We start from the raw sequence: 27,027 nt of genomic DNA on the forward strand, positions 1-27,027 counted from the left end.
TTTTTCTTCCAAATTCCAGACGTGCCCCAAGCAAAAGCCAGGAAAGAGACTTACACTGTTGGGTTTTACTATAGTTTGATTCATGGAGTATATTTTAGCAGTGTGAAGCTGGCACTGCAGAGGTTAACTGGATCTCTGCAGAAGTAACTATGCTACAGAGGACAAATGATGCTAATTGCTGCTGTGCTCCCCATCCTTCCCATGTAACAGTGAATTATAAAGTGAATGACATAACAGTATCATCTGTCTCATGTTATAAATGCTGAGAAGAGGTTATGGACAGGGTTAAGTTACCAAAGTAGGAGATAAATCAGGTTGATGCTGCTCCATTTCTTTTCATACTGGTGATATTGGTGACAGGCAGTCTCTCAAAAAAGTATACCATGGAGTTCTGATTTTGCTTCCTCTACATCCTCTCTGGCAGGAAGGTGTTTATGTGTATTTTTTTTCATTCCAAACAAATTGCCCACCATCATATGAAATCTGCTGTAATTTAACATAGATACCCCCAAAAAACTATAAAAAACCATCATTATTGGTGTATTAAAAGCACAAACTGTGACCAGCTGGCCTCCCTTATGTGATCTAGAACTTTCCATCTCCAAATATGACATGATTGCTGGAGGCAGTTTAACTTTGCATGTGGGAGAACCTCTGCTTTTTATGAAACATAGATATTCAGAGAAGCTGTTTTGAGGCTAATGAATAATGAAATAAGCTTACAGCACGGATGGTGCAGAACTGTCCAGGGAGCAATTGCTGTTCTTGCTGATGATAATGCACACGTGTACCTCTCCCAGTATCTTTTTCCTAGGCTGCCACCAAAAGGAACAATTCTCCTGTTTCCTAAGCCACACATCCCATACCTTGGATCTACTGATGATGAAATAGTGAGCAGCTTGTCCATCTAAGGGAAGGACTTAATTGCCAGAAAACCCTTCTGAATCAATCCTAGTTTTCTGCTGGACCAGGGAGTCAATGATTTATACAACTAGGTACCAGTCAGAAGGGTCAAAGGCAAGAGATATTAAGCCTCTGGAGGAAAAGAAAGAGGAAGATACCTACTTCTGATCAGAGCTGTGTAATTAATGCAGGCTAAACTAACCTTCCTGAATTGGTTTGGATTTTTGTGTATTCTGTTACCACATAATTTAACTGTCATGCTCTTGTTTTCTCTGATACCTGCTTTGTCCCCTTACCTTTTTGTCTAGCTGAAATTTTTTTTGAACACAAATGAGCAGAGTTTTTAATGGCATCTGTATGAGGTGTCTGCCTGCTGCAGTGGCACACAAATGCTTCCCAGTCTGTACTGAAGACCTCTCAGCTGAGGAGTTACTTAAGGTCTTGTTTGCTTTCTGACACCTGTGTCATGTCAATGCACATGAACTAAAAAATAAATAAATGAAAAAGTTCCACCTTGAAAGCAGCTCCCTGTTCCTCTTCAAAAGCATTTTCTGTTTCATTTTAACTTTGGAGCTTTTGCAGGTAAATTTGACTGGTATTATAGAATACAATCATGGAATGGTTTGGGTTGGAAGGGACCTTTCAAGGTCATCTAGTCCAACCCCCCTGCAGTCAGCAGGGCCATCTTCAGCTAGATCAGATTGCTCAGAGCCCTGCCCAGCCTGACATTGAATGGTTGGTTCCAGGGATGGGGGCATCTACCACCTCTTTGGGCAAGCTGGGTCAATGATTCACCACCCCCATTCTAAAAGATTTCTTCCTAATATCTGAATCTGCCCCCTTTTAGTTTAAAGCCATCATCCTTTGTCCTATAACTACAAACCATGCTTAGACATCAGGAAGAAATTCTTCACCATGAGGCTATTAAGGTTCTGGAATAGGTTGCCTAGGCAGGTTGTTGATGCCCCCTCCCTGGAGGTGTTCAAGGCCAGGCTGGATGAGGCTTTGTGCAACTTGGTCTAGTGGGAGGTGTCCCTGCTCATAGCAAGGAGGTTGGAACTTGATGATCTTTAAGGTCCCTTTCAACCTTAACCATTCTGTGATGCCATGCTAAAAAGTTTACCCCCATCTCTTTTATAGGTCCCCCTCAAGTATTGAAAGGCCACAATAAGGTCTCCCTGGAGCTTTCTCTTCTCCAGGCTGCACAACTCCAACACTCAACCTTTCCTCATGCAGAAATGTGCCATCCCTCTGAGGGTAATTGTCCTGCTACATTTAAGAATTTAATGCTGCTCTTAAAATCAAATGTGCTGTAAAGGCTCTTGGGTCATTTTCCTCACTAAGGCTTCTGGCTGCAGGTTTTGTTTGCCATAAGGAATACAGTTTCAGGATCCACTCAGTAAAAATGCAGCCCAGCCAAACCCATGGCCTGCTATGGAAGACCACAAGCTTAATTCCTGCCAAACTTTAGGCAAGATACTGCTGTGTGATCTGAGCCCCTGGGGAAATCATGCCCCATGGCCATTTGATGCACCTGGATAGTGTCTTTACCTCAGCAGGCCATGGTGTGGTACCAGCCCAGGAGCAGCAAGCCCTCCATGAAAGCTGAGCTTGTCCAAGGCTGCAGTTAGAGCAGTGGCAGCTGTTCCAGACTGGACTTTTAAGTAAAGATTTCTTGTCACAGGGGCAACTTGTTGACCTTTGGTTTTCTCTGAGGTGGAGACAGGTCCTGTGTCTGACCCTGGGTATCAGGTAGCCTGAGTTCAGATGCCAAGTGCCTGTGAGGGCACGGGGTGCCAGTTTTCAGTGCTTCTTTCACAAGTGTTTGGCTGTTGGAAGCTGACAATTATGTAACAGGAGTTCATTACGAGACCTTTGTGCGTAGATGCTGTGCTGGTTCCAGGAGGTGCTTTTGCAGGAAGAGCTGTAGTGCCTTATGTAAAGCACAGCCCGTAGACCAGAACCAAGCTAGAAATGTTAAATTGCAATTTTAACCTCGGAGCATTGTCTGGAGTTATTGGACATTCTTGCCTTTTTTACTGGGCACCTTTGTCTCGTGGACAGTGTTACTAATTCTGCTCTCAGCACAGACAGAAGTTTGAGCCCATGTTACCTGCATCTAAATCAACCTTTTTTCCTCTAAATCTGTTGAATACATTTTTATTCTGGGGTCTCCCTGAGAGACAGACGTACCACACTCTTACTTCCTATGAGGTTGAAGCTACCTGTGAATGCAGTAAGTTGAGCTGTAGCATGTGCTGCAAACGTGTTGTCTGCCTGTGTCTGTGGAATAATTAAAAGCCACAATCACCCATTTCTGACTTCCATTGCTTATGAGCTTTACCTGCATGCTGGGTAATGAGCTTCTGCAAGCTGGTGCAACAAGAGATTATGATTGCAGGCAGAATTAAGGGGCGTGGGGGAAAAATAATGAGTCAACAGACATATAAAAGGATACTACAAAGAACCAGGCAGGGATATTCTTTCTAATATCTGTAATACAATATCTGAGAGGTAGAGGATGAGGAGTGCAGTGCAGAGGCTGGTTTGTTCTTGAATAGCATCTCTTTCAGCATGTTTCTGTTGGAGACAAGATGTGATGCTGGGTTTCATCTGACCAATTAGTGTAGTTATGCTATTACAGGATGCTTTATCCTCAGTATGGGAGTTCCTTTTCCCTAGTATGTTATGCTGAAGCAGTAGTCATCTGTTTTCTCACCCAAAGCTGGTATCTTCTGATCTTTTTCAGACGGATGAATGGCGTCTAAGCTGCATCAATAAGGAATTCTCTGTCTGTCCCTCCTACCCTCCAGTTGTTGTTGTCCCCAAATCCATCGATGATGAAGCCCTTCGGAAAGTTGCCACATTTCGCCATGGCAGTCGCTTCCCAGTCCTCAGCTATTACCATAAGAAGAATGGGATGGTAACTGCATTTCAGTAATGGTTGTACCTGAAGGAACGGTGTGAATTTGTTCATTTAGTGGCAAAACCACTTGTGCTCTAGACTTAATACAGTTCATGAGATCTTTTCTCATTGTTTATTCCAACTTACTAAGCGTGTGCAATGCTTGTGGTGATGGAATGGTTGTGGGTGATGGAATGGGTAACCCCCATCCTAGAAATAGCTGTCAATCTGCTTGTTTGGGAGCCTGTGTGGCAGGAGCTTGTTCACAGCAGTAAAAGGAGGATGAGGCTTGTAAAGCCACCACTGGCACCCTTATGTGCTTCGTCTGTCAAGAGACTTCATGCTGAAAGGATGGCAGAAAGTGGGCTGCCTCCTTCCTAATAGAGTCATGATGAGAGCACGTGTGCCCAGAGCCAGCAACGCTTCTGTGTTGCTGCTGAAGGAGTGATCAGAACAATCTGTTCTCTGAGCCTTTCAGTGTCACGTATTTCAGGAGTAGCAAATTCTTCCTGTTGCACAGACTTTACCAACATGCTGAAATCTAAGTGAATGACTGATACTCTATAATTAAGAAATGCAATTTATGAAATTGTTGAGTAATTCTCTGTATCTCTTGTTGATGTAAACAGTTCTGAGGAAGCTGGGATGTCCAACCTGCAGCTTGTAAACTTGATCCAGGCTTCTGAGTCAAATGCTCTAGTGTGTTCTCACCTCGTGTTGCCAAGATTTGTAAGCTGTCAATTAGAGGACATCTAGTCTGATTTAGTAGCACCTTGGGGCCCTTTCTTCTTTGCTTTGAAATCAGCTATCCACCAGCTTCACCACAGTTGTGCTTTCTGCTTTTTCTCACCTTGACTGAAAGCTACTGAAGGAAGATTATTTCAATTATCTCTCTGAATTGTGCATGTTTCAAGCCGGTGGAACATAATAGCATTTGGCACCGAGTGCTTGAACTTGTGACAGTAAGACTGTCTGTCATGTTGCTTTTCTGACTCTTAAGTTCTCAAGCATAGCTGGGGTTGCTGACTGGCTGCCCTTGCATTTTAGTGATAATTTGGGCTGCAGGAATGCTTTCTGAATGGAAAGGCATTTACTAAAAAGAAATTCAGCTCATAAATCTGTGGACCTAATATTTATTAGTCTAGCCACTGGGTAAAACTGTACCCAGGAGGCATCTTTAGCACATGAATCACTCCAGTGTTTTAAAAACACAGTTGGGAAGAGACCTTAAAGATGACAATCCTCAAAATGTGGGTTTATAAAGGAGCCATCAGCAGGAAGCCAGTTTAGTGGCTCACAAAAGTGGTACTTGAGGCATAGTTAAAGGGATAAAGCTAAGACCACCTGTGATTTAGAAAGTGGCCTGCCAAAGGATTGTTCAATTCAAGGATATCTAGTTTGTTTTTTCAATAGGTTCAGTCCCTGCAAGGGATTGCACTTAAAAGAACTGAAGGATTCAGGGCAAAGAGGAGGAGCAGGTGTGGGAAGAGCTAGAGAAATGTTTCTGTGTATCAGGCAGTGCAGATCAGGGACTTGGGCTGTGTGCAGACATTGCTGATTGAGCTTGAAGCAGATGGGATTAGGAAGTGTGGTGGAGTGAGAGCTGTACTTGCTGATTCACAGAGAAGAGCCCCACTTGCATTTTACCACTGAACTGGTAGAGGAAGCTTTTTTAAGGTTGAGCAGTCTCACTCCCATAGGCACTGTCATGATGACCTGAGTTGTAGAGGAAAGCAGGAGTATCCTGTGAGACTTTGAGCAGTGCTGGTCTCCATGCCTGGCGTTCAAACCCAGCATCCATTTGCAGTCTGTGTTTACAGACCCCTAAGAAACCCTCTAGTGAAGGGGTGTCCTTTGCGTCGTGAGTTTAAATCTCCGGTCTTGGCTTGGAGCTCAAGTGACCGGTGGCTTTCAAGCTTGACTCTCTCTACTTCCAGTGCATAATTGATGGTTAATTGTCTCCGCAGGTCATGATGAGAAGTAGCCAGCCTCTTACAGGTACCAATGGGAGACGGTGTAAAGAAGATGAGAAGCTCATTAATGCCACGCTGAGGCCTGGCAAGCGTGGCTACATCATTGATACCAGGTCCCTGAATGTTGCCCAGCAGGCCAGGGCCAAGGGTGGGGGCTTTGAACAAGAAGCACACTATCCCCAGTGGAGGAGGATTCACAAATGTATTGAGAGGTGGGTGACATCACACAGGCTCTCCTCTGGGCTTGGCTCTGTAGGGTTGCTTTGGCAAAGCCATGCTAGCTCCATAAAGTGTTTGCCTCTGTAAGAAGTGGCCATGTGTCCTGGTTCCTGTCAATGTGGCCACATTCCTTTTTTTGCAAAAAAAGGGAACGTTGGATGATAATTTTGGTATTTGGCTTTGGAAATCTGTGTTTAGTTCCTTGTTCTGAACAACCTGCTGCAGGTTTCAGACATCAGACAGTCTCCTGGTGTCACCTCTTTCTCTGACCATGTATAGGTGTTCGCCAGCCTTCCTGGGTTCCCCTTTGCAGTAGGGCACAGGAATGAACAAGTTCCTTGCCAGAAAATGTCTGTAGGTGAAGCTTTGTTCTGAGGCAGTCACACTCCTCTTATCCAGTACTTTTTTTCTGGACATCTAATACTGTTTGGTCATTTGGAGACAAGTTACTAAGAGATGAGAGACTTTGTCTCATCCTTTTCAACTGCTCTTAAGCCTTAATTCTGGGGAATCCCTCTACACAGGCATGCAGTAATGTTACTGGAGCTATTGGAAAGCAGTCACTCCCCTGGTCACCTCTTGTGTTGAGGACTCCACAGCTGAACACATTACTCCAGGTAGGGTCTTACAAGAGTAGAGTAAAAGGGCAGTATTACCCCCCTTGACCTGCTGGTCCCATTTCTTTTGATGCAGCCCAGGATACAATTAGCCCTCTGGGCTGTGAGTGCAGATTGTTGGCTCATGTCCAACAGTTTTCCACCAGTACCCAAGTCCCTTCTTGCAGGGCTGCTCTCTGTCACATTATCCCCAGCCTGTATTGATAGTGAGGATTGTTCCTACCCAGGTGCAGGACCTTGCACTTGGCCTCGTCGAACCTCATGAGGTTCACACAAGCCCACTTCTCTAGCTTGTCCAGGTTCCTCTGGATAACATCCCATCTCTCTGGTGTGTAAAGGCAGGAGATTGTTTATGCCCAAGAGTGGTATCTGCTGGCCATTAGGTGTGGGTTTGGCATTAACCAGTGAAAGCAGGTTTGCTGAATGAGAAGACATGACTTCTGTAGGCTCATACTCTTTCCTATAACTTCATATAAATCACAATGCTTTATTTTTAATTTAGTGTATTTCTGTAAACATATTGTCCTGGTTATGTTACTGCTAATGTTTTCAATAATATATTGCTTTTCCCAAAGGTTTAACATTCTGCAGGAAAGCCTCATCAAACTTGTGGAAGCTTGTAATGACCAGTCACACAATATGGATCGCTGGCTCAGTAAACTGGAAGCTTCCAACTGGCTGACACACATCAAGGAGATACTAACTGCAGCTTGTCTGGCTGCTCAGTGTATTGATAGGTAAATCTTTTCCAGAAAGCCTTGTGTTTCTCATTCACTGGTTACAGGTGGCTTGTTAAATGTTTGTATTTCCACTCCAAGTATTAGTAACTAATCACTGTCAACTGGCTTGCTTGTACCCATGCAAGACACTGTTTCATCGTGTTTAAGGAATGTTACTCCAGTAAATCATGCTTACATTCTTAGAAGTACAAGCTTGAGGGAGGGAGACTTGGCTAAGAATAGGCATTAGATCATCTGGTGAAGGTATATTCCTATGTCTCATACAACCAATCTGATTTAGTTTTATTGAAGGTTTAGGTTACAAGGCACCCACCTGAAATCCTGGTTGGGAGCCTATTGAAATGCAAAAACAGGTTGTTGAGGTTTTATTTAAAGTCCTTTTTTTTTTTTTTTAGCTGAGAGTTTCCACTACCCCACCTCACTTCTAGAGTTTAAAACAATCCAGTTTCCTCCTTTTCCCCAATAATTAGTCCCGTGCTTTTTCCTCTTTATATTTTTATCCTCATAGTCCTATCTAAGCAATCCTATTCATCCCTTATAAGTGCTTGTGACCTCTTTTAACCTGAGGTTGATTTAATAGATACTGCTGACCTGGCTGCCTTGTCTTTAGACTGCAGGCTGGAGAGAAAAAGCTAGATGTCAGGTGCCTGGGTTTGTAGGAGCAAATGCAGGAGTCTAAATGTGATTTCTTTGTGGCTATGAGAGGTGAAAGCCCTTCTCAAAGCTCAGGAGCAAAGTAGCTTTTCGTACCAGCTGGGGAATGTTATAGAGATACACAAAGAGGCTGAAATGCAGTCTCATAAAACAGCATTACTGCATTAAAAGATGAGCTGCTGTGCTTTTTAAAAGCACTAACAGTGCCTGTTTCATTATTGCCAGAAAAGGATTGCTCTTGATCAATACTTTTATCTGTAATTCTTTCCTGTGTGTATATAATGGGAATGATCAGTGATGAAACCCTTGTGCCTTGTTGGGACAGTGGACAATTTCATCATTTTTTAACCTCAGCTTTGCTTTTTGTGTTTACCTGAAGCTATGGGAGGCCAGCTCAGCATTGGTGGCCCACCTCATTCAGAGCCTGGAGGTCATAGCTGAGCTGTCAAGGGTGGTTCAGTTATATTGGCTGCAGGGAGGGAATGGTTGGGATGGCTCTTGCAGCTTCTTAAAGGTCTAGGGCCAGAAAGGTGAAAGTGGCATTATCCTGGTGTGCCCCACTTTGGGAAGTGCATAGGCTTGCAGTCAGCCTTTGCCATTGTGCTTGGCTGTTAAGCAGCCTCTTTATCAGCCACTGCCTGGGGGAGGAGCAGAGAAAGTGTCTGAAGATTATCTGTATTGTAGAAGCACTGGGTTTATTTTAGACCTAGGACTATAGACAAAGAAGTTGCAATGTTTAAGGAATAGATTTTTATGCTTTTTGCTTCAGAAAGCAAGCAATATCTACAGGGTTTCCTGTTTTGTAGATACATGTTTTTTACCGCACTTTGCTGCTTGCCTTGGATCTTTGCACAGAAACAAATTCAGCCTGCAGTTCATTTCCTTTCTGGGTGTAAGGATGCTGGCAGAAGTAAAGCATTGGGTCAAGATTTGGGAAGATTAAGGGGAATAAATATCATTTAATGCCATTCAGTCCTTCCTTCAGGAGCCTGTGGATGATATCTTGGTATTGTATCCAAACACAGCCTAGGATGGAGGAAGAGGGAAGGGAATCAGTTGTCCTGGACAGTCCCCACTGGAGTGTGGGGAGTGACAGCAGATGGGCCCCCACCACTGTGCAAAACCCTCCTGCCCCAAACTCTGGGCTCCCTCTGCTCCTCACATTGTTCTGCTGATTCACTTGAGCTGGCTGGTGAGTGAGAAGCCTTTGTGCTTGGCTCTCTGACAAGCTTCCTTGCTCAGCACAGTAACTCTGCTGCCTTTCTGGAGGCCAAGCTCTGCCTATTCTTTTGTTCTTTCTCCTGAACTGGCTTATTTTGCTTGCAGTAAATGCCACTTGAGGCCCAAATGCAATTAAGCCCAGGTTTGAGCAAGAACCTCATAGTACTGTTCTGCAGAGCATCTGGTGGGGATGGTATGTCTTCATTGCAGTGTGTATGGAAAAATCTCAGAGTACTTAGGAAGGCAATAAACCACAAGCAAATTTTAAGATGCTTCTCCATGCTGTAAAACAAAGGGGTACCAATTGAAAGTAGTCAGCACCACAGAAGAGATTTTGCTGCACATCTTTGGTCAGTATGGCCAAGGTTCTGGATTTCCAGAATGCTTAGCAAGAAACTAAGGTGTTACACTTCCCTATGGGGTGTGGAGTAAGCTTTATGGGATGAAAGGAGTAAAGAGCCAGCAAAACCTCAGCACTGTCAGCAGCACTGGTGTCTGTGGAATGTGCTGGCATCCACTGGGATGTATGCATCTTTGGGATGTGTTTTGCTCCTTCACATTCTTTTCCTTTTCACTTTTTTTCTTTCTCAGGGAAGGTGCTTCAGTGTTAGTTCATGGGACTGAAGGAACCGATTCAACACTCCAGGTAACTTCCCTGGCACAGATTATCTTGGATCCAAGGTGCAGGACCATACGTGGCTTTGAATCTCTTGTTGTGAGGGAGTGGCTACAGGTAAGAAATGCCTATGGACAGAACAGTGATCTGTTCCAGTGACAATTGTGTTCAGAAATAGCTTGAGAGGCAGCAGACAGGTTGGGCCTCGGTTGCAGCCCTGCATAGTGTGAATGGCTTCTGTCCTAAAAGCAACTTCATTAACTGAGTCATTTGTACCTCTGACACCCCACAGGGCCTCTGCCTCTCATGGTAGTTTTTTGGTTTGGGGGAACTGCCTGTCTTGTGGGTACAGTGTGAAAATCTTGAGAGAACACTGTTCAGACTAAAATCTTAGTTCTACCTGTTGTACTCCTGCAGCTAATACCCTCAGCCTGGTCTTCTGGTGTACCTACACCAGTTTGTTCATAGAATCACAGAATGGTTTGGGTTGGAAGGAACGTTGGAGATCATCTAGTTCCAACCCCCCTGCCATGGGCAGGGACACCTCCCACTAGACTAGGTTGCTCCAAGCCCCATCCAGCCTGGCCCTGAACACTTTCAGGCACGGGGCAACCTGTTCCAGTGTCTCTCCACTCTCATCGAGAAGAATTTCCTCCTATTGTCTAATCTAAATCTCCCCTCTTCCAGTTAGAAGCCATTACCCTTTTTCCTCTGGCTACATGCCCTTGTTCATGGTAAAATTCTCTGATCAAGTACAGGGCAGTTGCCATAGCCTGAAAAAGGCAGCAAAGTTGGCTGTGGCTGCTAGCAGTTTGTTAGTGGGCACATGATGAATTTACTGTTGTAGAAAAGAGTAGCAATAGCACAGTTGCATGGACAGAACGAGCTCTGGAGTCTTTTTTGCTGCCTGTACTCCCATCCCATTGCTTTGTGTATGGTGTTCTCTGATCCTTACCTACAGGCTGGTCACCCTTTCCAGCAGCGCTGTGCCCAGTCGGCCTATTCCAACAGCAAGCAGAAGTGGGAGGCCCCAGTGTTCCTCCTCTTCTTGGACTGCGTGTGGCAAATCCTTCGCCAGTTCCCCTGCTCCTTTGAATTCAATGAGCAGTTCCTCATCATGCTGTTTGAACACGCTTACGCTTCACAGTTTGGGACTTTCCTGGGAAACAACGAGAATGAGAGGTTGGTGAGGATTTTTGCTTCGAAGCCTTTAAATATTGGTTTCTCTCTGACAAAAAGCAAGTCGTTGCTTGGTTTGAAAGTGTGAGGGTGTTGGTGTGGTCTCCCTCGCACTGGTGAGCATCTTTTTGCAGTTATGTTGTCTTCTGCAATGTTAGGGAGCTCTTCTGTCACATGTACAAGTGGGACATTGTGATTAAAGCAATTAGTGACTTGGTCAGGGAGCTTGAATTAGTTTTCTCCAAGTCCAAGCTAATACCATAGCCTGTCTTTGCTGTTTCCCTGTGTGGCCTTGAAAAATCTCCACCCATCACCTATATAGATAGTCTCTTCTGCAGAAACTTGTTCCATAAAAGAATAAACAGCAGGAGTTCAACAAGGATGTGAGTCATAGCTGTGGGAAGCAAGCTTGTCCATGCAAGTCTGGAGGAGGTCAAGGCAGGCAGAGGCCAAAGCTGGAAAGTCTGGTTCTTACCTTAACTCTTGGGGAGGAACATGACTCTGTAGCCTGGTGGTCTTGACACCCCCAGGAAGGGAAAGCTTTGCTTTTTCCTTCATCCAACAACTGTTGAAAGTGGAAACCATGGAAGGTGTTCTTTCAGAAGGATCTGCCTCACAGTTATGCCATGGCAAAAGCTTTAGTTGTTTGGCTCTCAGCATCACAATTAGGTTTGAGGTCTGTTTGGCCATGCAGTAGTACAACTTCAATAGAAGGACAAGAAAATCACTCGAGCCATAACCTGTGACCTGAAGTGTGACTGGCAGTCTGTACTGCTGAGGTTCTTAGCAAATGCTATCAACTTTCAGGCAGATGCTCATGCAACTTTGAAAGGAAGCAGCCAGGACTGCATCCTGTTGGAGTCAGCCTTGTCAGGTGATCACAGAATCATTCTGGCTGGAAAAGACCTTTCAGATCATTGAGTCCAACTGTAACCTAACTGTACCAACCATTAACCTAACTCTGCCAGGTCTAGAGCTAAACCATGTCCCTCAGCACCACATCTACACAGCTTTTAAACACCTCCAGGGATGGTGATTCAACCACCTCCCTGGGCAGCCTGTGCCAGTGTTTAGTTACCCTGTCAGTGAAGAAGTTTCCTCTATTATCTAGACTAAACCTCCATTGGCACAACTGGAGGCCATTTCCTCTTGTCCTGGGGGGCTTGTCTGGGATGACAGGCTTGTGCTGAGCTTGCTTACAAGCTTGTGGTGGTAAAGGTACTAGAGCAGACCAACATCCAGCTTCTGAATCCTAGCCTGGGTTAGATGCTGTGCTGGGCCAGTGGGGCCTAAGTAGGGCTGCTGGGAGCAGTAAACAGGGTGGAACCCAGGAAGATGGGAGCCTCCCGTGGCAGATGCCAGAGAGGCTGGGATTCCTGTTTTGATCTTGGCAGTTCTGTTCTTAGGACTTTTGACTCCAGCAAGACCATGTCTGAAGGTCATCTACTTAACTGAAGACTATGGAATGAGTAGAAAGGAAAATCAGAGCTGATATTACAGATTGGGAAAGCAATTGAAACTTCGTATAAACCTCTGTCCTTAAAGTAATATTTGCTTAGAAGAAACTCTTCTGTTTTCCAAAGGGCTGCTGAACCAGTTGTCTGCAAAACCCAGTTAGACTTGAGACCAGTAAGATGAAATTTGAAAGAACGTTGAATGTTACATGTAATCACCTGCTTGTCACGTCTGAATATGTCAGCCTGGGTGGCAGTTTGATGTGCTAGTGCGTGCAGAAACAGGTTCTGGAACCTAAGGAGCAGACACCTCTGTGTAACTCCCGGAGGTGGGTTTGACCCAGGAAAGCAGCACCGATTTCTGTCTGTGTTAGGATGCTTCCTGCCACCAGAGGGACCTAATCGGATGTGCCTGTTGCACAATTCCAGCTCTAACACTGCTTTGATGTACTGTGAAAACTGCACTGTCGTCCTTGATGCAGATCGACTGCTCCTCCATCTCTGTCTTAACACCAGAGTTCAGTCCCTTTCGGAATCTGGCAGTCGAACAGTTTTGGGAAAGTGACCAATTCTTCATCTGGACAGAAGGCAGCTAGCTTCCACCCAACTTACAAATGTTATTTCCCTGTCTTTTCTCCAAAACTAATTGTAATCAGCCAGGTTGAGTAAATTCCTTTAGGTTTATACTCTGTGCTATGCTGGTGAGAGGTATAGAAGGGATTACCCTGAATTGTCTGAGCTAGTAGCACATGGGAAAGCTTGTGGCATTCTAATCTGCAGGGTTCTGACAAAGCAAAATGAATCTTTACAGTGTAAAAGTGAAAGCTGACTTGTTCCTGTGGTTTTGTTAGGTCTAAACTGAAGCTGCCACAAAAGACTATGTCCCTGTGGTCCTGGGTGAACAGGTCTGAAGAGCTGAGCAAATTCCAGAATCCTCTTTTTGAGGCCAACAGCCTTGTCATCTGGCCCTCCGTTGCCCCACAGAGCCTGCAGCTCTGGGAAGGTAAGCCAGGCTTGATTTTTTTGTTACAGGCAACATATATTTTGTGGCAACTTGTAAAACTTCTGAAGTGTTCACTCCTTTTTGTCTCTGGTCTCAGCTGATGGTAATCTCACTCCTTTTGAAATCTGATCCAAAATATTTTTGGCATGTACCATCCCCAGAGGCACAATGCTTTCTCCTTCCAAGGTTTGGTGACATGTTAGTCTTTGTCAGGGAGCCTTCCTTGTACCATTTAACTTACTAATGCAATATTTCTGCAGTGATACAGCCTAATCTATAGATGTTCTGCAGGCCTAAGGCTTTTGTTCAGTATCAACCAAGACTTCCCTTTCTGCATTACTAACTGTGTTGGCCAGGATAATCTGTGTGCAGTAGGTTCCCTGCTGCAGAAACTTTATCCTATGTGTGCTGAAGCATTACTTACAATGAAGCAAGCAGGATGCAGGCTGAACATGGATTGGTCTGATCAGCATTAAAAAGAAATTAAAACCCTTCATATTTTCTTTATTATCGGTGTTTAATAGAACTGAGAACTTGGACAGGAGGTTCAGTTATTTCTAAAGGCTACTTAGGGGAGAAGGAAGGAAAAAAGGCATCAACTGTTTGTAGATGACTTGGGAATTAATGTAATATGGATTAATATTTCCTCCTTGCAACAAAAAACCCTTCTGATTTGTGCTGTCTCTGGGCTTTCAGGTGTCTTTCTTCGGTGGAACAGGCCTTCCAAGTTCCTAGGTGAAGCCCAGGAAGAAATGATCAACATTATAAATTACAACAAGGAACTTCAGGCAAAGGTTAATGCATTGAGGAGGCAGCTAGCAGAGATGGAAACAGATGATACAATGCAGGAGAGCCTGTGAGCTGGCAGGGCTTTGCCTCAGGTCGTTCCTTTCCAGTCCCCTTTAAGTTAAAGACCAAACATGGGAAGTGCATGGATTGCAGAGCCCTCTGGGTACAGTTGACCCTCAGTCCTCCTGCTGCTGAAAACTCCACTTCACACTATTGACCTCCCTGCTTTTTGGGGAGGATTTCTGTTTTGTTTACAGAAGACACAAACAACTGGGCATAGTGTCTTCTCTTGGCAGCTTTTCTGTCTCAAAATGGTGTACAGTGTCAGCAGAAGCTGAAACTCTTACCTCCACCCAACTGCATGGATGACCAGGATGGGCCAAGATACAGGTTGTTTCAGATTTGTTTTGGACTTTTTCTGGTTTTGTTGAACTCTCTGAACACTCAGCAGGATTAAAATACCAAACTATGTACAGATAGGTACAGGCATTTTGACTGAAAGCACCTTTTCTCTCCAAGAGTAAGTAAGGCAGCTTAGTTCTTTAGTTTCCTAGAAAAACTAGTAACTGGTACACTCTAACTACAGGTTCTACCAGTCTACATGTTACTGTCAGTAGCCTTCACATCAAACCCTTTTTTTTGTTAAGCATTGCCTTGGCAGCAGTAAGTTGAACACCAAACCAGAGCAAGACATTTTAGTGCAATACAGAACTGAAGTAGGGATTCTGCTGCTAATGTTTAAGCCGTGGCCTTCAGGTGGAATTGTCCCTCATGGACAAAAATACCTCCTAAGGAATAAAACTTTTTTTCATTCTACCAGGAAAATAAAAAGGTTAAGTAGTTGGCAGAGGTGTTCACTTGCAAAACAGCGGCTTGGATCTGTCCTTTGAACTAGAGCTAAGCTGTCCTCTTAAAACTTGGGATGGCTCTGGCTGGTTTTGTACATCTGAACAGGTTCACAGCATTGTGAGGATGTAAGAGCAGCACTTAATCCACAGCACAGCTGAACACTTTTGCTCCACCTGGTGTGCTTTTTCCTCCCATGCTCTTATTGCATGCTTTATGAAACATCAGTAGCAGAAGTTGAGAGTTAAGGTGTTCTCACATGTCAGGTAGGAGATTGAGGCTGTCACACTACAAAAATGCTAACAATTTTGTTCATATGTAGCTGCTAAAAACTGCTTAAAGACTTTAGGGATAAGCTTTTGTCTGCTCTTTTTTTTTTGAAATCAGAGGTTTTGCTAGAGGTTCTTTTCTTTCCTCCTTTAAAAAGACAGATAAAAGTGGGTCTGAAATACTAACTCACCCAGACACTTGTTCAGCTTAATTCCATTGTCAGCTGCACATGACTGAGAAGACAAATTAATGACAGTGCATGTGGCTGGGATTATCTTAAAAGGCACTTGCTGTTAGCCTGTTTCTACTAAAAAGAATGGAGCTGTGTTAGGTCAGGGTTGATCTCTTTGGAAACTGTTGAGCTTCTGTGACAGTATATGCTGGTTTGGAATGAAGTTGCCTTTATTCACATAAAGATAGGTAGATAGATGTCACAATGGAGGATTATTTTCTTGTTGAGTAACCTAAACTTAGTCCTCAAGTCATCTGGCTTAAAAACTGAAAAGATCCCTTTTAAACCTTTATTCATTTAAGGCAGAAGAATAATTCCCCCTACTTAGAAAACCAATTTCTTTTTGGATTTGGAGAGGGACAATCTTGTTCACTGAGGTCAGGGTGGCTGATCTGTTCTGTGTAGCAGGGGAGGCAGAAGTAAGTTGGCTGTGCCTTCCACCTCCAGGTGCTGGCTTCTGGAGCTACCTTCTGGGTAAATTGCAAATTTGAGCCCTTAAGATTATTACTTACCCTTTAAAATAATATCTGTGGCTTCTACACCTGCCTGGGTGTTGTATCCTTGTCCAGTTCAGAATTTCTACTGTTCCTGTGCATCTGAAACACATCATCACAGATGGGAAGGATTCAGAAGGCACTATTTTCCCCATAATAGACTATACATAAAACACTTAAAGGTTATGTAATTTCCTAACATAGTAATTGCATATTGAGCTAAATAATAGAGAAGCAAAGAGGATTGTTTTTGTTTTTTTAATCTAATTGCCTGGCTGCTTTAGTCTCTCATGCAAACTGCAGGCATCTGAGGAAATTGGGTAACCAGCTGTGACAGCTAACAAAAGGCAGCAAATTCTCTCTGAGCTGGCATTCCATCCTTGGCTTGTGTTTTGGGACTGAGTCCACACCCAAGCTCTGTGTCCTTGCCTTGTCGCCGTGGTGGTGTGGGTGACAGCCTTCATGTCAGTCTGCCAATGTCCTGAGCAGCCACAGCAGTTTCTTCCCCAGTTTCTCTGCCGTGCATCACAGTGTACTCACTGCCAGCAGGCAGGAGCTGGAGGCTTAAGGTAGCCTGCAAATAATCACCTTCATGAGACGTTACCTGGAGCAGTCCTGTGAGGCATTGCATGTGATGGAGTTGCGAAAAGATGTGTGGAAGCTTGCAGGTCCTCCTGGGAGAAGACAGTTCACAGACCTCTTGTGCCAAGCTACTTGCACATTGTCTTTTAACCTTTTCATAGCCGGTGCTTTCCACGTTCTAGTCTGGTGGGTACTGGTGATACACACCAGAGCACTCCAGTTCTTTGCTTATCTGCATATTTATTCCCATATTTAACACGGATGATCAGCTTGCTTCCTCGTAGAGGGGGATACCTGGTAGACTCTGCCCTGTGGGGTCGCTGACACCCTGTTTGCAGCTTACCTCTGTCTTGCTGAGCTGTAAGGGCTGTGGCAGTGCCTGGCTCTGGCTCTTCAGCCTGACCCTGCCTTACCCTCTAGCTGACCCCCTGCTTCTGCTCTTTTGCACATAGCTTTTTGTGCAATAAGCTGGACACTGAGGGCCCCCTTCCTCAAACCCTGGGGTCAATCACTGCGGACACTCTGCCATTTACCAAAAAAAAAAAGGGAAAAGGAAGTAACGTGCACAGTTCTCATAAGGGAATATGAACCTTCAGTATTTTGATTGTATCGATCTAACTCTTGAATGTGGCAACTGGTTTAAGTGCACTATTGTCCATGTTGCAGATGATATAAATTAAATTGCACTGTACAGCATATTGGTGTCTCATTTATGCTTTACTAAAGCCTTGGGAAGTGCTACCATGTACAGGTTCCTGTAGGAGGGGAGAAAGTCTCTACTAGCACTCTTTTTTGTAACTGTGTGACATTGAATAGCACTGTGTGATGTGTGCTATGTATCTGTTAATGAGTACAACTTTAAGTGATGAGTGCACTTCTGTCCAAACATCTGGAATTGCTAACTGGACTTGGGTGCTGCATCAGTCTTGATTATTTTGGATTTTCAATGAAACAAGTAATAGGGCTGGGAGTTGTGGGCTATTGTTAGCTGTATGTTCTGTGTGTACAGAGTCCCAGCCCCTGTGGAGTTGAATATATTGCAAAAAAAATATGAAAAGGTAACAAATCTGAGAAAAACTATCATAGCTCGAATTGCTTGGCCGTTTGAGTGAAGAAAAACAGATACAAAGTTGCTGTAAACTTCGCTGTAGATATGTTGAGAACATAGTAGAAATGTCTGTTCAAATTAAAACCTTGAAGACTACAAAGTTCTTTAATTACAGTGCTGAGTCTTCTTTATTAGAATTGCTTTTGCTTTCCACTGGGGGGATGTGTGTCTGATTGGATCTAAGCTTTTGCCTAAAATTTTGGTTCTTTTCAGCTATTGTGTATTTTCTTTTACAGCTGAATTTTATAGCCGTGGTGGTAGAGGAGGGGTTTGTGCTGCAGGGCTGCACGGAAAGTAGAAGGTTGAGACTGGTTTGCAGAGCTCTGCTCCTGTGGTTTTTGGTCCTTTGGCAGCAGCTCTGCACATGATGGATAAACAATTCAATTAGATGAGATGTTATGCTTGTATTGAACTCTAAAGGAACACAGGCAGATGTCTTCAAAGGGAGGGTGGTTTGGACTGAAGTGAAACCTTGCAAGAAGTCTTTCAGTAGATCTGGGGTCACTGTCAACTATTGTTTTTTAAGGGTTGTGGGGTATTTCGATGTACTTGTCAGGGGAAGGAGCTAAAAAAGGACAGACGGCTCTTGGGGAACAGAGGCTGTGAACCATGGGAACTCCTGGATCTCTCCTGGCAGGTGGGTCAGTAGGCTGTGAACCTCTGGGCTGCTTTCCTACTGCATTATTCGTGGTCTCTGCAACCTCCCTGGAAGGTGAAGAATTTGTGTGGCTTTTGGCATCTCAGCAGATGGAGATTCTGGGTGTCTGTGCTGCCCTGCAGCTTGTGCAGTCCTGTATGGTAACACAGTGAAGGGTCTTGGAGATTTTATGTTAAAAGATTGATATTCAGCCCCTGTTTGCACCAAACATACAAGCAAGTCCCAGCTGAAACAGAGCGGGTCTATTTTAAAATATTTTTGGCTATAAAAACCAGGCAGCCTGATTTGGTTTGAACTTGTTTTTTTGGAGGGGAGAAAATAACTATCTGATCAAGTGTTCAAATTTCTTTTTATTTAAATTTCTTTCTTAGGTTTTGTATTTGAACATAGTAAGAAGGCATCATTAGTCCAGTGGTTTAAAACTTAACATTTAAAGGCTCTGGAGTGTTCAGAAGGGCATAAAGCAGTGTGCTGGATTCAAACTAGATTTGAGATGCCACTCATAAAATTGTTCCTTTAAAGAGCTTGTACTGTACAAACAGGCTGTTCAGGGGAGCTATGGTGGGTTCCTTCAGCCCATATCATCTGCATGTAAAACACAATGTTTTGATTCAATGTGTAGAAACACCCATTGGGAGAGGGTGGAAGAGACAGAGGCAGACTCTGCTTGGTGCCCAGTCTGTGACTCACCTGGACTCTGGTGTGGCTTCCCAAGCCTCTGTTCCCAAGCCTCCCTGAAGTCATCTGGCATGGGATCTGTCCCATCTTGCCCCTTTCTAGCCTGTTCCCCAGTTTTGAGGCTTTGCAGGGGAGGGAATAGGAAGGTTTTACATTCCTGCAAGCTTCATGAGGAGCAGCAGCCTGCAGGGAAACCAGTTAACCCCTGCGGATGGGATGTCCATGAGCTCATCTCATTAAATACTGGGTTCCTCTGGCTGGTGGTGACTGTGCAACATCCACACCCCAGTATCTTGTACATGCCATGGCATCAACAGATCCTGAGGAAGCTAAAACTCAGCAGATTGAGGCCACTGGCATTTCTTTTTTGGGAGCCCAAGTGATTTTGTTCAGTGTCATTGTAGGACTCTCTTCCATGCTGCCAGTTTTCCCCTCCAGCAATGAAAGAAAACAAACTACCATTGTGCATGAAATGTAACTCAGGGTGCTGGACTGTGCTGGGTTGCTCACAATTCCTCCTGCTGTGAAAATGTCAAGACAAGCCTGTGGCATTTGTCTTTTAGAGCTGAAGATGATGATCCTTTTGATGTTCTGTTGCAAGAGCTTGTTGGTGGCTTTGGATCACTTTATCTGATTCTGCATGTCACGCTAATGGACGGTTTACTCTTCAAGCTCAAAATCTGCTCCCTCAGTATCTTAAGGTATTGATAGCTACATGGAAGAGGAGAAAACCTGTTTCTCATAAACATGGGGGATTTGGGAAAATTTTCGGTTGCTACTCAAGTGAGCAAAACTTTTGCTTGGGTTAATGGCGGAAAAAAAGACACAATGTTGCTGTTTGCTTCCTATGGGAATTCACCAGGTTGGTCGCATAAATTCAGTGTTTGCTTTAAGGAGAAGGTGCCTCTGTGTTTGTTTGCACTAAATGAGTCCAGCTCTTTCTTTTCTGTACTGCTGCTTACATTTTAGTCTCTCTTAAGCATCTTGGGTCATGGCTGGGCAGGTAAGGGGCTCTGCCAGAAATGCTGAAGGTTTTAATGTTGCTGTACAGTGCACGGGAGGGCTGTAGCTCTGCACCTGAGGGATGGATGCCATAAGAACAAAATATCCATTAAATGGAGTATTTTACTTGCTGTGGTAAAATGCACATTGTATCAATCTTAAAGACACTGGGTGTTTGTTGCAGCTTGTACAATTGGGTTGGAACTGTTACTGTTTAGAGAGGATTCATGTGATTCAGAGCTGTACAATCTTCCCTCTGAACTGTAGGTTGAAGAATACAGGGCACATTGTGCATTTGTTCAAGGGACTGATTGTTGCACCCCAACACTGTAATTTTGAGTTCTTAACAGCTTTTAGCTACTCAGGTTATTACTTGCCAAAGTAAAAGCAAAAGCTAGTGGACTGGATCATTTATGCTGATTTAAAAGGCAGGATAATTACAGTTCCTGTCCTTGGAGCTTGCCAGAGGCTACCTCCCCAGCCACCTTCAGCTCCAGAAGTTTCTAGCACCTGCTTTGTCAGGCTGTGCTTCACATGCACAGGATTACTCTGATATGTTGAGCTTGGCATGGATATCTAGGATGTAAATCTTCACACAGGGAATTATGTGTGGGAGGAGAAGTGCCTCCTGTGAGGAGGTAGATTATCAAGTGTCCAGGGAAAGTTGCAGATCCAGGGTTTGCACTGTGCTGTGCCAGGACATCCCTACCGGTAGTGGTACCACACAGGGTAGTTCTCAGGGTTGAAGGGTGTAGCCTGTGATGGTTGTGTGGAGGAAAAAAAGTTGTCAGCATTTTGGCAAGTGGATAACTCAAAAGTACAAGAGGTGGAGGGAATTTGCCTCCTAGTGTCTCTTTCGATGTGAAATAAATTGTTGAGATGCCCCAGCAAGGGGACAACATTTCTACAGGATATTTTCTGTTTCAACCATTTCCTTTTGGCTTGTAATTTTTTTTAAGGGTATGAAAAAAAACCAACAAACTTGTCTGAAATAAAAACCTGTCCAAAATAAAAACTTGTCAAAGATTTTTCTGGCAGGCGTAGGGGGTGTTTGAGAGTTGGGGGGGAGGCAGTTTTGGAGCAGAGAACTGCTTGCCTTTTCTGTACTGTGCTTCACCCCACCAGCTGCCATCTTTTTTGGTGGTGGTTGGAACATCTAAGCTACCATGGCCATATCCTTCATGGTCATGGGGTCCTGAAGCCTGTGTTAACCAGTGGGTTAGATGTGGTGTAGGAACAGCTTTGAGTAAGTGCAGTGCTGGGTGCACTAGACTGAGAGTTACACTTCACCTCAACTTCTTCTCCCTGGAGGCTCAAGGACATTTCTGCCAGAGTGAAGATGATTTTCTTTCTTATTGAACTAGTTGTTTCAGGGAGAAAACAGCAATTTGGACTACAGTGGGGTAAGTACAGGATACTCTAGTTTCTACAGTTCCCTAGATATGGAGGGGGATGGGGGGGAGGGAATGCTGTGCCTCGATGGGAAGAAGTTTTCTTCCATAGATCTTTATAGGACATTTGCACAGCATCAAATCCATAAAGCATCCTGGCTGCTCTGCCAGCAGTTGGCAAGGCTCTAGTTTCACAACAGGGGAGGCTTTGGGAATGCTGAATTAAAATGCTGCTGTTCTCCTCCAACTCTTTTTCCTCCTTGCTTGTGCTGGTCCTGCTGTTTGGGATTCCACGTGGCATGTTGGATTGGAAAAACTGGAAAGGAAAAGTAACCCAGCCAAGAGGGATAAAGCCCTGCAGCCTGAGTCAGCATCTGTGGTGTTAAACATTGCAATGATGCTTTTCATAATGAAGTGACAGCAAAGATTTGCAAGGTGAAAACCCATGTGGATTAATGAGCTGTCATCTTAAGGCTGTCAGTGCAGCTGGATCCTCAACTAGACTGGAAGGATGACTGTTTTTCTAATTAGTTTTGTTTTTTCAGGACTGGGGTTTGGAAGAATGAAGTCCTGCTCCTGCCACTGTCAGAGATTGCTGGTGTCATCTTGAGTGATTTATTTGATCTGCAACACTTTTGGCCAAAGAAGTGCACTTTCTAGGTGAGTCCAGGTGAAATTCCCTGTTCCCATGTGCCCCTTGTGTTTGCTGTTTGGAACAGAGCTTTGATCAAAGCTCTAGACACTAATCCAGGTCTCAGCTATCAAGCATGTAGTGAAGCCCAGGTGGAGCTGAAAGAGGAGAGAGGATACATGTACCTGGACCCTTTCCCACTGCTAACTTTACAGAAAGCCATGCACTTCACATCTGCTCAGTGTCAACAGGACTAAAAATAACTGGTCTACAGAAATAAAAGAATGGTGCCCACAGAGTATGGTCCTGTGCAGAGCAGCAAACCAAAGGGATGGCATGTCTCTACAGCAAGAACTCTTGTATCTCCAAGTATCCTGAAAGGCCAGGAAAAGCTGCTTTCACTCAGCTATCTAAGCACAATGAGTTTTGGGAAAGTTGTGTAAATCCAGCAAGTGGGCAGAGGGGGAGCAGGGCTGAGATAATGAAAACACTGAGTAGGAGGGGGTGGGAGGGAGACTTAGCCTGGGGCTCTGGGAGAGGCTGTTGCAGAAGGCCTCCAACAAGAGGAGCACTACTGGATGCTGCATGAAAAAGTGGGGGAGAAGGCAGTGGTGTAGAGTGGGGAGAGGGAGGAGCTCTCCTGGAGACATGAGCTCCACCACACCATGCTGCTTACATCTCCTGCTGGAGACTCCCAAAAGCAGAGGGAATTCCCAGCAGCTCTGGATCCCTGTCCTTGCCCTTTTGGCAGTACTGTGCATAAGTCCCAGCTCAGAAACCTGCCTCACCACACTGCAAAAGATGCTCAGGAATTTGCTAGCTTAGTATTTTAATGTTCTATCCCTCCTAGAAGAAGGGAATGGTTTGTACTCTGCCATTGCTTGGGCTTGTGTTGGACTTGAGTGACATCATGTTAAAACTCTTGCTATTTTGGAGCCTTTTGAGGAGAGGGGAAGAAAAGAAATAGGATTTAACTATTTTAGAGGCTGCAGCTTTATTGCTCTTCAAACTGGGAATATCCTTAAATCTACAACTCTGCTGCTCTTACAGGATGGCACCTCCTGTTTGAACGAGGAAGAAAGGGCGCTGTGCTACGAGGATGGTGCTGTCCCCCTTCCTGGGTGAAAATCAACCTTTTGCTGTCCTCTCTCCCTTCTTCAGCTCCCTGGATGTCTTTCTGATGAGAATGTTGCCTCAACACCCAGTCCAGACCTAACTTTACCCTCCCCTTCATCACAGCCTTGAGAGGCAGAGCAGCTTGTTAGAACATGTCCTGCTCTTCCCTTTGGCTCTTTTAATTTGCTTTTCCAATATTCCCCCATTACTGAGTTTCTGAGCTTCAGACTGGCTTTTCTAGTTTGCAGTCTCTCAAACATGGGTTTCAAAAAACCAAAACCAAACAAAACCAAAAACCTAAAAATCCAGATATAATTAAAAATATAAAACTTAAAAGCTTCTCAGTAGTTTCTCTCTCCTTGGAGCATTTTTGGGGGCACCGTTTGTCATGCACAGAGCTCTGTGATTAAGATACTCGCAAGCAAAAAGTGAGCTACAAGGTTCTGCTGACCACCAAGACAGACACCCAAAGTGTTTTTGGTGCCCAAACAGGCACTTGTTGGGTGGGATGGTTGGCCTTGGATGCTTGCTGTAATCACTCATGTTGCTGAGATGCCACCATCCTTCTCAGGGAGTGTGAGTTTTCTGCCTTCTCATGTTGAGGTTTTTCTCTTGCACCTTTGAGCTGCTACCTATCACATCTAAACAATCCTACCTCTGCCCTCAGTTTTACCTTCCTTATCTTGCAGCGCTCTGTGCTCTTTCTCACAATCTGGCAATCTCCTCAGCTCTCAGAGGCAGAGTTATCCAGCTGGGCTGTTTCAAGGAGGCCTTGGATTGCAGCTGAACTTGGAGGACAGGGTGGTTTTAGGGCTAGCTTGCTGCAAGCTCCATCTAGTTTGTGTTCATGCCAATTCAATGCTCCAAATGGTTGCCTCAGTGCTGGACAAGGCAACTGGTTATTAAATCACTTGGGCTTCTTTGTCAGTCTGAGGGATCTGCTGTCCCAGTGTGATACTGGTCTAAAAGAGAACTTTACATTGACTCAGGTAAGCACATACAGTAAAACCACCAAAGAACAACTTCAGGTGCTCAATGCATCGTCTTTCCCAAGAAGAAAAAAGCCTTTTGCTCAACTGCATGTGTGTATCAGGGCCCTGGAGACAAGAGGATCTTTTATTTTTGCCTCTGCATTATGCCAGGTGAGGTCTGTTTGCCCTCGCTGCATAGCAGGATCCACGGTGCCCTTCCTGAGTGCATCCATGGAGTCATGCTGGAGGCTCTGCTCTTCTCTTTATTGCTTGGTGGCAGTGACTGCTGAGGTGATGACATGATGGAGGTCTATGAAACATGGCTTTTGTGGAGATAAGGAACAACTATTTGACTCATACAAGAGTTAAAGTGTGACAGATGAAATTAAAACAAAAGGAGGTGGTGTTTGGCAGGGCAATGTGGTTCAGCTGGGCAGCTCATGGCCATGGGGCATCCTTGATGGCAAACATGATATGCATTTAAAAAGCAGCTAAATTTGAGAAAGAAAAATCCATCAGGAGTTATTTAACACAAAGACATCAGCTGTCATTTTGGCTTCTTGCACACTGGGTAATGGACCCTGCTCTTGGGACAACAAATGGATGTCCCTGAATAACAGAGTATCAGGATGACAGGGGTGCAGAGAATGATAGAATGGTTTGGGTTGGAAGGGACCTCAAAGATCTCCCCTAAATCTACCCGCTTTCACCCTGAAAACATTCTTGCTTGTCCTGCCACTCCATGTCCTTGTAAAAAGTCCCTTCCCAGTTTTCTTGTAGCTCCTTCAGATACTGGAAGGTGCTCTGAGGTCTCCCTGGTGCCTTCTTTTCTCAAGACTGAACAATCCCAACTTTCTCAAAAGCCTGTCTCCAGAGGTGCTCTAGCCCTCTGGCCATCCTTGTGGCCAAGAGGTCCATGTCTTTTTTGTGCTGGGGACCCCAGAGCTGGACCCAGCACAGCAGGAGGGTCTCACCAGAGTGGAGCAGAGGGGACAATCCCCTCCCTGGCCCTGCTGGTCACACTGCTGGGGATGCAGACCAGGACACAGTTGGTTTCTGGGCTGCCAGCACGTGGTGCCAGCTCATGGTGAGCTTCTCATCACCGAACACCCCCAAGTCCTTCTCCTCAGGGCTGCTCTCAATCCATTTTCCTCCCAGCCTGTATTTGTGCTTGGGCTTGCCCTGACCCATAGCTGTGAGATTTTCCTCCACGTACTGGGTCTTGGCTGTTTGCTGGTGGCCTTTGAGACAACACAGAGGACTGAGATGACCCTTTTAGTTGGACTCAGTTTGCGGAAGATGCTGCAGTGATACTGCTGATGGTCCCATAGCTTGGCTCCCCAAGGGGCTTTAAATTAATTCTCCGAAGCTCTGCAGTGAATAAGCGAGTTCTTGTGTTTATTTTCCTATTGTAGATTTTCCTCTTCTAAAAAGAGACAGCTGGATTTGTGAATGGTACTTAACAGTTCTTTCAAACTCAATTAGGCACTTGGGAGCCAGGAGTTGTGAGCACTAAGCTTCTATAGACAGCAGAGTACTTCCCCCCTTGCAGCTTCTGTTACACCACGATTTTCCAAGATGGTCCAGGTTTTGTGAGCTGACGTTTTAAAAGTGGCCGTTTGTCAGTGTCTGAAAGCCTTGGAGACAGTGGCCAGTTCTGCTTTGTTTGCTCCCCTAATTTTGAACTGCTCTGAAACCAATTGCACTCTCCACTGTCCTTTCAGGAAAAAAAAGAGGGGAAAAAATATCTGTAAAAGTCAGGCTCTGTCCCAACCTTGAACGGACTTGAATCTTGTATCTACAGCAAATGCCAGGAATTTTTTTGGCAGACTTGATGACAAACCATTCTTCCATTTGAGAGTGAAAGTGTTTTTTCCTTTTGTTATAAGTGGGTATTGAGGTGCAGTGTTTTGTGCAGGGTCTTCTGCTCATGCCCTGTAGCTGTGCCCTGTACTGCCCAGCCAGGCACGAAGTGATGTGATTAACAGCTGTCACTTGTGGTTGGCTCTGCCTCTGATCTCTAGGCTGGGGAGATCTGTGTGTGCACTGGAGGGTTTTATTTTGCTAGCAGAGCTCTGTGAAAGGTTTCCCTCTCAGGAAATTGTTTCTGATACTTTAATGTTGGTCTTTGTCCTGACTGAAAATTAAAACCTAAAAAATATATATATATAAAAAAAAAGAGCATACACATATTTTTTGTATGACACTTTTTTATTTAGTTAGTTAAGCTTGCCAGATTATTTCCTTTAGGTACCTTTAACAAAAGCTTTTTAAAATTTTAGGATTCCTTTTTGGGTTGCTGAGCTGAAGGTTCCAGCTCACTGAGCTATATGCTCACAGGGGCCTGGGATACTTTAGATGTCATTTTTTCATGCTCTGGACTCCTGCCCAGACAATGTGTCCCCAGAGAGAGACACTGCCACAAGACACAGCTGAGCTGCCTTAATGCAAGCATGTAAGAATGACCACATGGAGAAGGCACAAACATCTCCTCGTTTGGTCTCCAGCAGCCATCAATAGTGAATGTTGAAGGAGAGAATGTAGGGAATGGGATATTTCCCAGACTCCGGTCATAAATGGCTCAATGACTTCTCGAGGCAGAAGTTGTATCTGGATTGTCACATTTAACACTCACTATGGAGCTATCTTCTGCAGATTGCCTCTTGAATCCACGTTCCCTTTGGGGCTTGGTGATCAAGCACTTTTTGGCTCTCCTGTTTATTTTGGAAAGGCTACAAATGTATGGCACCTAAATCTGCAGTCTCAGCAGGCAAA

General features: G+C 44.6%; 2 protein-coding genes and 1 long non-coding RNA gene across 9 annotated transcripts in view; 2 read left to right on the forward strand and 1 right to left on the reverse strand.

Annotated features, from left to right (window-relative positions):
• The window catches only part of MTMR9 (myotubularin related protein 9), a 32,590-nt gene extending 8,968 nt beyond the window's left edge, over window positions 1–23,622 (forward strand). The window contains exons 4-13 of one of the 6 annotated variants that reach the window (XR_007888994.1): window positions 3,653–3,826; window positions 5,776–5,993; window positions 7,193–7,354; window positions 9,824–9,959; window positions 10,804–11,030; window positions 13,333–13,484; window positions 14,181–14,278; window positions 18,362–18,442; window positions 22,080–22,194; window positions 23,216–23,622. Coding sequence is in view for 3 of the 6 variants with exons in the window: in XM_051614384.1 (XP_051470344.1) it covers window positions 3,653–3,826; window positions 5,776–5,993; window positions 7,193–7,354; window positions 9,824–9,959; window positions 10,804–11,030; window positions 13,333–13,484; window positions 14,181–14,278; window positions 18,362–18,454 (1,260 nt within the window). In the remaining 3 variants the exon portion in view is untranslated. Of the gene's footprint in view, window positions 1–3,652; window positions 3,827–5,775; window positions 5,994–7,192; window positions 7,355–9,823; window positions 9,960–10,803; window positions 11,031–13,332; window positions 13,485–14,180; window positions 17,906–18,361; window positions 20,313–22,079; window positions 22,195–23,215 lie in introns of those variants that run through there. The other 5 variants (XR_007888996.1, XR_007888995.1, XM_051614385.1 and 2 more) reach the window with 5 other exon arrangements.
• LOC127382597 (gallinacin-13-like) overlaps window positions 1–27,027 on the reverse strand; it is a 592,294-nt gene that overhangs the window by 261,276 nt on the left and 303,991 nt on the right. The gene's annotated exons all lie outside the window — the stretch shown is intronic.
• The window catches only part of LOC127382606 (uncharacterized), a 156,291-nt gene that overhangs the window by 97,280 nt on the left and 31,984 nt on the right, over window positions 1–27,027 (forward strand). The window lies entirely within an intron of this gene.

Source organism: Apus apus, chromosome 3, assembly GCF_020740795.1.
Source record: "Apus apus isolate bApuApu2 chromosome 3, bApuApu2.pri.cur, whole genome shotgun sequence".
Classification (NCBI taxonomy): Eukaryota; Metazoa; Chordata; class Aves; order Apodiformes; family Apodidae; genus Apus; species Apus apus.